A 10,471-nucleotide genomic window follows, 5' to 3' on the forward strand; every position below is an offset into this window, starting at 1 on the left:
CTCTAATCATTCGTAGCTCTCTTTTTTTGTTTGTTTCATTTTCTTTGCTTTTCTCATTTTTTCCCTTTTTGTTCCTGTCTTTGCTCTTAGTCTTTATTTCTCAAGTGTTTTTGTCCGTTTCTTCAATTTCTGTTGGTTTTCGTTTGACATCTTGTTATCTTGCCGTATCTTCTTTGAGTTTTGGTAGTTCTTTATTGTGGTCCTTCATAACTACGGTTGCTTCAAAAATTTTTAAGCATTCATTTCAGAATATTTGTTTTCTCAGCTTTGTGTCACCATTTTAATGGGGATTTAAAAAATCTGCTGTTTGGCTTTGCGACTCATTTCTGTTTTTTCTAAATAGTATTTTTGTATGGATTCTGTTATTTATTATTATTATTTTTTTAATCAGTTGGATTTTTGTGGACCTGATATTAGTGGTAATATCCAACTGAAGTGGGAAGGATGAGAAATTAAGAGTAGGTTTCCCAGTTACTTAAGGAGCCATGGTAGTGCAGTGGTTAAGTGCTCAGCTGCCAACCAAAAGGTCAGCAGTTTGAACCCACCAGTTGCTCTGCAGGAGAAAGATGAGGCAGTCTGCTTCTGTAAGGATTACAGCCTTGGAAACCCAATGGGGCAGTTCTCTGTCCTATAGGGTCACTATGAGTTGGAATTGACTTGAAGGCAATGATTCCCCCCTCCCCCCAGTTTCTTAGCTCAAGGGCTCCCTCTTCTGTTGTTATAATAATGGGCAATTTCCTATATTCACCTTGTTGGCCAGGCTGGCCAGGCTTTCTCTGATTCTTAGATCCTATTCTGATTCACAGGAACCCTGGTGGCACAGTGGTTAAAGCGCTCGACTGCTAACTAAAAGGTCGGCGGTTCGAACCCACCACCTGCTCCATGGGACAAAGATGTAGCAGTTTGCTTCTGTGATCTGTGGCCTTGGAAACTCTATGGGGCAGTCCTGTTCTGTACTATAGGGTTGCTATGAGTTGGAATCGATTTGAGGGCAGTGGGTTTGGTTTTTGGTTTTATTCTGATTCAGGGCTCTTACCCCTCCCAGCATTTGTGTTCTACCTCCCTTATTCTCAGACAAGCTCACATCAGCTCCCATTCAAGGTGGCTCCTTTTCCTACCCTCTCAGTCTGTGAATATTTGCTGATGTTTGGAAATGTAAGTATGGGAAGGAGCGTGTGTATGAATATTGAAAAGAAAAAAGAATGAATCGTGGCATAGTCTGGGCACTGTCTTAACATCCATTTCAAGTGTTCCCAGAGTATCTTCCTCAGAGGTTGGAAATCAGGTGATTGTCTTCTCCAGACTCTTCACAGCTAGGATTTCAGATTTGTGATCCAGCTACTCACAATTGGATGCACTCGTACAAGAGTAAACTTATCAGAGTGACTTCTGTTGTCTGCATCTGAACCTTACCTGACATATGTGTGTGTGTGTTTTTCCTACATCGTGACACTTAAATTTTAAGGATCCCTTCTCAACACTTGCATTAATGGCCACGTGCATATAGTCATCTATTTAGATGCAACTGTCAGTTATACTGTTTTCTTCACTTGCCTCATTTCTTGAGTTCTTTATTCTTCTTTACTATTTATTTTGATTTTCTTTATCTGATATTTTCAGATCACAATAGTAATGGCTTTTTGTTGTGAAGGTTAAAAAAAAAAAAAAACAACTTGTGTAAAGGAAATACTACCCGTCAGCCTTTGTCCTGTCCTCCTTTAATTCCGCCCACCCTGTTACAACTATTGTCAGCAGCCTAGTTATGCACCTTCTCACACCTTTCTCCTTTTCCTTACATTAACTTATATATATATGAGAGTTTTATTTGTGTGCTTTTACTGAGATATTGCCAAAACATACACATTACTCTCCTATTTTGTTTTTTCTGTTGGTAAGATGTCGTGGACATTGGTATAAGTCAGTAGATAAAGATCTAGTGATGGTTGTTTATTTTCTAATATATTTACACACAAAATAGAGATCATACCATCCATGTCTCAGTTTCCTAGAGGTGCCATAACAAAATACCACAAAGAACAGAAACTTATTCTCTCATAGTTCTGGAGGCTAGAAATCTGAATTCAGGGCATTGGCAGGGCCGTGGTCTCTCTGGAAGCTCTAGGGAAGATCCTCCTTTGTCTCTTCCAGCTTCTGGTAGCTCCAGGTGGAGTTTCTTGAAATTCCTTGTCTTTAGATGCATCTTCACAAGATGTCTGTCTTTCCCCTATGTGACTCTGTCTCCAGGTTTGTTCTCCCTTTTTATAAAATACCAGCCAGCAAGGATGGCGAGACTACGTCTTACATACTTTGGACATATTGTCAGGAGGGACCAGTCCCTGGAGAAGGACATCATGCTTGGTAAAGTACAGGGTCAACGGAAAAGAGGAAGACCCTCAACGAGGTGGATTGACACAGTGGCTGCAACAATGGGCTCAAGTATAACAATGACTGTGAGCATGGCACAGGACCGGGCAGTGTTTCATTCTGTGATACATAGGATCACTATGAGTCAGAACCGACTCAACGGCACCTAACAACAACACTCAGCACGGGATTACAACTCACCCTACTGTCATGTAACCTCCTTAACTTAACTGATAACATCTTCAAAGAAAAGCCTTACTTCTAAACAAGGTCACAGTCACAGGTACAGGGTTTAGGACTTCAACATATGTTTTGGGGGATATAATTAAATCCGTAATAATACATGATGAGTTTGGTTTTTTGGGGGGAGGTGAAATAATCTTTATTTATATTTGCCTTCTCTCTCCCTCTCTCCTACCTTCTTAAGTTTCATCCTCTCCTCAACCACTCAGATAACCCATATTAATATCATTGTGTGCGTCCTTCAGTATTTTTCTTAATATAACCATGTTGTTGTTGTTGTTAGGTGCTGTCGAATTGATTTTGACTCATAGTGACCTCATGTGACAGAGTAGAACTGCCCCATTGGATTTCCTAGGCTGTAATCTTTATAAAAGCAGATCACCAGGTCTTTTCTCCCATGGAGCCACTGGGTAGATTCGAACCACAAACCTTTCAGTTAGCAGCCAAGCATTTAAACACTGCACCACCAAACCAAAACCATTGCAATCAAGTGGATTCTGACTCATAGCTCCTTAGTATAACCATCTTTCTTTAATATATCATATTAAAAACATACATTCACTATGTGCAATTATCTCTTTTTGGGTTTTCCGTTTTATTCGTATATCTATCTCTGTTCCAATACCACATTATGTTAATTATTGTAGCTTTAAAATAAACCTTGACATCAGGTGTATCAAGTCCTATTAACTTGTTCTTCTTAAAGAGTGTCTTGGCTGTTTTTGCCTTTTGCAGTTTTTGTATGCATCTTAGAATCATATTGCTAAGTCTTTAATTTCCCTGAGGGTTTGATTGGGATTGCATTGAATCCAGCATTGAAGAGAATTGACATCTTTATGGAATTGAGTCTCCCAATACATGAGCATGTATACTTTTCTAATTCTGGCATCTTTAAAAATGTCCCTCACTAACATTTTATAATTTTCTCTATAGTGATCCTGCAAAGAATCTATTACATTTACTTACAAGCTCTTCACATTTTAGTATATGATTATAAAAATCATTAAAATATCATTTACTAATTGTGTGTTGCTGTGTATAGAATACAACTGACTTAGCATATTCCCACTGTATTAATTTATCATCATAAACTTTTTTGATTTTAATAATTTACCTGTAGTTTCTTTTTTTGAATTTTATAAACAATTATATCATCCATGAATATTGACAGTTTTGTTCTTTCTTTCCAATACTTGTACCTTTTATTTCTTTGTCTTACCTGGCTGCGTAGGCTAGGATCTCCTGTATAACAACAGAATTGGGGATAGGGTAGCCATGTTCCTGCTTTATCAAGGAGAAGATTAAACGTTGCACATTCATGGAGGATGTTTTCTGTGAGGCAATTTTATCATCTTAAAAAAAGTCATTCTTCATTCCTAATTTGCTATTTTAGTATTGTAATTGCATGTTGAATTTTATTCACTCCCTTTTTTGAGTTTTACTACATATGTCAATATATTTCTTAGTTTTCCTTGCTTTTGAGCTTTATAACAGCATACAATTCTAAATATTGTCTTCTGCGACTCATTTCATTCAACATTGTATTAATTATGGTCATATTGTACATGACTATTTCATCTATTATCACAACTGAATATTCTGATAATATGCTGTAACATGTTTATCTAGTATTACTGGTGATATGGGTTGTTTCCAGTATTTTGTTATTGCGAACAGCATTTTTGCAAACATTCTTGTATGTATCTCGTGGTAAATATGTGGATATTTATCTTAGGCATGAACGTAGGAATGTAATTGCTGGATCATAGGATGTGTACATGTTGGATTTTACTAGCTGATGCCAAAATGTTTTTCAAATGAGTTACACCAGTATACAGTCTCACTAGTAATCTCTGAGAGTTTTTTTTTTTCCTACAGATCAGTAAGGAAATGACAGACAAGCCAATTAAAAATGGGCAAGATACTTGAAGCACTTCACAAAAGATAATTTCTAAATGGCCAAGAAAAATGTGAAAAAGGGCTTAACTTCACTAGTCATTAGGGAAATGCAAATTAAAATCACAAGGAAATATCACTACCTGCCCACCAGAATGGGTAAAGGAAAGGCAGATATTACCAAGTGTTGGTGAAGTTGTGGAACGAGTGGAACTAGCGCACATTGCTGGTGGAAGTGCATATTGATTGGAACGATGATATTGGAAAACTGCCTGCAATGTTTCTAGCAGTTGAACGTGTCCCTACTCTTTAACCTGTACTCTGTGATCCAGTAGTTCCATTCCTAATTATATACCCAACAGACTTGAGTACTTATGTTCTCCAAAAGATATGTACAAGAATATTCATGGCAACACTATTTACTATGTCAAAACAAGAAATACCCAATGTATATCAACAGTAGATTGGATAAACCCATTTTTTGGTATTTTCATATAATAAAATACTGTACAGCAATTAAAATGTATGAATGAAAGGTGTAGGCTTCAAAGTGGATGAATCTCAAAAGTAGAACATTGAGCTAAATAAGACATGAAAATGCTATTATATAATTCTATTTACATAAATTTTTAAAATATGCAAAATAAAATATGTAGTTCAGAATACAGATAGAGATAGTTTAACTATAAAGGAAAAAAAAAAAAACAAACCCAGGGCCGTCGAGTCCATTCTGACTCATAGTGACCCTATAGGACTGAGTAGAACTGCCCCATAGAGTTTCCAAGGAGTGCCTGGTGGATTCGAACTGCCGACCCTTTGGTTAGCAGCCCTAGCCTAACCACTACGCCACCAGGGTTTCCATAAAGGAAAACAAGGGCTAATTAACCAAAAATCCAGGAAAGTGATTATTTCTGGGGAGGAAGAAGGGTAATGCAATTGGGGAGGGGCATAGGGCATAAGTACAGGAAACGTTCTTCTTTACCTGGCTGGTGAGTACATGGCTGTTCATGTTAATGCTATTCTTTAAATCATATAGGTGTATTCTACACACTTTTTTGTTTGGGTGACTTATTTTGCGGTGAAGTTTTTCTTAAAGGTAGCCAACAGACTCCAATATCCTGACATTTATTTAAAAGTTCTAGGTTTGGTGGGCATGTGGTCTGAGTCCAAAGAGTCAAGGAGTGGGAATTTAACCTACTGATTTCTATTTAATAATTAGTCTACTTTCTTCTCTGCCTCAACCCTCACCTCAACTCAGTCAGTTTCAGACTTCAGGTTCTGTTCCTGGCAACACCCAGCTTCTGGGTATTAATTTCTATTACTCAGAACTTTTGGTAGCAATGACAGAATACCAGCTCAGATTAGCATAGGCAGAAGGCCAATTTATTCACTTGGAACCCAACCATTGGAAGAGTGTGAAAAGGGCTGTTCTCAAGGTAGTGGAGAATGTAGTCTGGTGCCCTTGTAATCTTTTCTTGCTATCTGTTCTCTGCTTCTCTTGGTGTGTTGTTTTTTCTCTGGCAGTTGGTCTAGATATGGCTCTGGAGTTTCCAGACCCATATCTGCCAACTTTACCAAAAGGGAAAACTTCACTTCCCCTAGTGCTCATTCAAATAAAGGACTTCAGTAGACCTGGTCACACACACACACACACACACCCTTACTTGTGGCTAGGATCAGGCTTCCATGATGAGCAGTCCCCATTAGTGACATATGTCGATAGTACAAAGAAACAACAGTTCTCTAGAAGAAAAGAGTATTCTTCTAAGAAGGAGGAAGGGACTCTGGCCATATAAATGGTAGATGTCCACCTTATAGATGATTTCTGTTTTCTTCCTTTTATTTTTGTGAATGTTTTCTCCCTGCCCACTGTGATTTCAAAGGCACCATCCCCTTCCAAAATTAGAATTTCACCTTCCCTATTACTTTCTTGGTGTATCTCAAAGGCCACCTGCAAAAAGGCAAAGTGCAAAGATTTGTCATTAGACTTTCAAGGCAAATTTGCCTTATAGGTTCTTTCTCAGGGTTGGAGAGAATGAAGAACAATCCTAGTTTGAATCCTACAAAGGGTAAAAAGATAGGGTAGGTCTGGGTGGGGCTGGCAGAAACAGGGTGTAATGAGGGAACACCTTGGTTTTGAAATCAGAAGACTGGACCTACCACTGGCTGGCTGAATGAACTTGGATGATTCCTTTCTTCTCTGAGCCGCATGTTCTTTCAAAATATGAAAGATTTGATCACGATGATGCCTCAGGGCAGGCCGATACTGCTACTCCATGAGAGTGCGGCATTGTTCTTGGGACCATTAGAAGTGATATGACAGAGTGTCTGCTATTTTTCCCTGTGAATAACCCTTGGGGAAAATCCCAAGTTCCCCCTAGGATAAAAAGATAAAAAAAAAAAAAAATAGGGGTGGTTATTTCCTGGCATTGCTGAAGGAATACAGTCCTTATCCCTTGTAAGAGCATAGACCCGCCCCTCATGACAGGCCAAGCTGGAGCTGTATAAAGCCAGCCTCGGCCTCAGCTCTTAGCTACATACCTTTCTGACAACATGAGGTCCAGCAGCCTCTTGGTTCTGACAGTGTTCCTCGTCCTTGGGACGCTGGTGGTAGAGGCAGCTGTTGTAGGAGGTAAGTAGACAGATGGCCTGGGTGGGGCTGGGTTGAGCTGAGAAGAGGCTCTGAGGGGCCTCCGGGGTCCTGACAGGGAGTACTTCTGGAGCAGTAGGCAGGGATGGAGCCCCACAGTCTGTGGCCGCTTTTGTTGTATCCAGAGAAAGCAGGGAGTTGTCCAGTGGACTCCCTGTGGTTTCTACCCCAGTGTCTCAGGAAGGAGAAGTGTTGTTATGTGGCTATGGCCTGGGTTGTTGATACCTGTGCAGAACATGCAACAAAGCGAGGAGCCTCAGGACTCTGGACCCTGAGTGTGAACTCTGTCTGCTGCCTCTCTCTGCCCCATAAAAGCACTCGAGTGATCAGTCCTCCAAGAGGAGGTTAAGAGCCAAGAGGGCCTCAGAAATCATGTAGTTTGAAAACTTCCATTTTACTGAGGAGAAAACTGCCTCCTTTCCCATTGCTGTCAAGTCAATTCTGGCTCATGGGTGATCTCATGTGTGTCAGAGTAGAACTGTATTCCATAGGGTTTTCAATGGCTGTAATCTTATGGAATTAAATTGCCATGCCTTTCCTCTGCTGTGCTCCTGGGTGGATTCAACCTGCCAACCTTTTGGTTAGTAAAGGAGCACAAACTGTGCCATACAGGGATTGAGACCTAGAGAGGAGTGAGTGAGTGTCAAGGCCAATGCCAGAGCTGGCATGGAGCCCAAGCCTCCTGGCACTTAACTCAGGGCTCATTTCCTTCCACTCAGTTTCCTTATAAATGGCAATGGTTGTCACTTCTGCCCAGTATCTGCCCCTGAGAGCCCCAAGACTTGGAATAGAGGGAGGAGGAAAATGAACATTAAAGGGAACCATGATTCTGTAGACCAGAAAAGGGAACAGCCTTCCAAGAGCCAGACCACATCTCAGGCCATGGCTTGGGGGACCTAGGAGAAAGAATGGTAACTGCAGCAGGGACAGTGGGTCTAAATGTTGGTACACTCCTTCTTTTAACAGTTCCAGCCAAAGGTCAAGACTCTGTCAAAGGTCATGTCTTGGTCAAAGGACAAGATTCGGTTAAAGGACAAGTTCCAGTTAAAGGTCAAGATCCAATCCAAGGGTACAAAGGTCCATTATTCCAAAAGGATGGCACCTGCCCTGAAATATTGATCCGGTGTGCCATGTTAAATCCCCCTAACCGCTGTGGGAGCGACACTGACTGCCCAGGGAACAAGAAGTGCTGTGTTGGCTCTTGTGGGATGGCCTGTATGAACCCCCAGTGAGGTAAGGACTGGGTAGAGGAAGAGGGCTTTCTGAGGGCACAGAAGAAGGCTGAGTGGTGGGGAATGATCTCAGACTAGCGGGGAAGAGGTTATGGGGAGGTGGTGGAGAAACTACAGGGCCTCAGAGGCCATAACTGGGGTGCTGGGAGGGGAGAGATACACGGAGTTGATCCTGCCTCCTCACTGCCTTTGACCTGCTGAGAGACATCCCTGAATTTCTTCTCTCTCACTAGGTGGAGCCTCTCCTCACTGCAACTGTGAAGTCTTCAGGACTACAGTCCACTATCTGGTCTTGGAGCCCCATAGCACTATCCCCTCCTACAATGCCATTCTTCTTCTCATTCAGGATGCCCAAGCCTGGGGCTGCCTTTCTCATCAACTTTCCAATAAAAAGACCCCTTTTTGCTGCATTTGTTTCTGGGTGCTATGATTTGTGAGCCCCTGGAAGCTCTGGGGAGTCGGGTGTACAGTTGGGACTCCCTCTTCCCAATGCCGAAGGGAGAGGGACCCACGAGACCTGTTCCCTGCATGTGAAGGAGATCAGGGACAAGAACAAGAGGCTTCTTCTTAGACTTAATATTAGAAATCCAATAGTCAACTGAAGTACTGCGGTCTCCGTTTCACCAGGAAACGGAAATCTGGAAATTTTGCTTTTGGCCTAGGACCAGGAAAAACAACAAAAACTTTGCATAAACTGCCAGCAGATCCTTTCTTTTGCAATCTACCTGGCTACTGTTATCCCTGCTAGTGTGACCACCTACTTTTGTGGCCGATCCTAGAGCTCTCTTTTCTTTCATGTTTCCCTGGGATCTATACACTCCCAAGAAGACATAAAAAGAATGATATAGATAACTGGGAAACCTCTGCTCATTAAGAATTTCATCTATTTGTGCCTGAGATTCCTCTGTTAGTACTTCATTCCTTGAGGTTAAGATTTCTATTTTAAGATGCGAATGAGGAGGCAGGACACACTAAGGCCTTAATACATTAGTGTGAGTGAGTGGGTGGGTGAATAGTGTCCTCTGGAGACATACAAGTTGGAGGCAGGGCAGACTCAGGCAGTGAAGTTAAAGGTGGGCTTATGTTGGGCAAACTTGAATGAGCTCATGGCTCTGCTGTTGTTCTACCTGCCTGGTTACCCTTATGCAAAGAAGTTCTCAGGGAAGACCAAAGCCTCAGCAGGAAGAACCAGTTTCTGAAACAATCAGCTCTTCTAACAAGGTTAAAGCCAACTCTTTCTGTGTTGGGCTCTTGCTATGTGTGAAAGTGGGAGCAGAGGCTTGGGATGGAAGAACAGGGAGTACTGTGCTACTCCTTGCTTTTTCCGGTAGCAGTCCTTTATTCTCATTTTTATCTGAAGGGAGCTTTATCCACGCCCTTCCCATTTGCTATTGACCCCATAAATTCACCTTTTGGCCAAAGCTAGGCTCTGTTGGGCTCTGTCCTTGGAAACCAAGAGTCCTGGGTCATCCTAAAACTAGCACTTGGAAGTGGGTTGTTGCTAGGAGTAGCACCGAAAGTGTGGAAGTGTCTGAGGTGAGGTCAGGTGGGGTGTGGGGAGAGAAGGATCCCTCTAACCTAGGAAATAGGAAATTAGATATCCTAGGGAATGTTATTGGATGATGAACTAGTGAGTGAAACTCACTTATACTCTGGACTCAGACCACATGCCCAAAAGGCTGCAACTTCTAGGGAAGTTGGTAGACAAATATCAGGACGTTCATTCCATTGGCTTCCCAAGTTGTTTTTGTTTTTGTTTTTTTTAAATAATTTTTATTGTACTTTAAGTGAAAGTTTACAAGTCAAGTCAGTCTCTCACTTATAAACTTATATACACCTTACTAAAACCCACTGCTGTCTTACTACATACTCCCAGACAGCCCGCTCCCTCCTTCCAGTCTCTCTTTTCATGACCATTTTGCCAGCTTCTAACCCCCTCTACCCTCCCATCTCCCCTCCAGACAGGAGATGCCAACAGAGTCTCAAGTGTCCACCTGACACAAGTAGCTTACTCCTCATCAGCATCTTTCTCCAACCCATTGTCCAGTCCAATCCATGTCTGATGAGTTGTCTTCGGGAATGTTTC

The 10,471-nt window shown here is 41.6% G+C and overlaps 1 protein-coding gene across 1 annotated transcript; it reads left to right on the forward strand.

Moving 5' to 3' along the window:
* The first annotated feature begins 7,734 nt into the window (after positions 1-7,734).
* Positions 7,735-9,020, forward strand: PI3 (peptidase inhibitor 3). Its single transcript, XM_003411729.3, has one exon. The coding sequence runs from the start codon at positions 8,062-8,064 to the stop codon at positions 8,383-8,385; it is 324 nt and encodes a 107-aa protein (XP_003411777.2). The 5' UTR covers positions 7,735-8,061; the 3' UTR covers positions 8,386-9,020.
* Positions 9,021-10,471: the final 1,451 nt, after the last annotated feature.

This window comes from Loxodonta africana, chromosome 24, assembly GCF_030014295.1.
Source record: "Loxodonta africana isolate mLoxAfr1 chromosome 24, mLoxAfr1.hap2, whole genome shotgun sequence".
Taxonomy (NCBI): domain Eukaryota; kingdom Metazoa; phylum Chordata; class Mammalia; order Proboscidea; family Elephantidae; genus Loxodonta; species Loxodonta africana.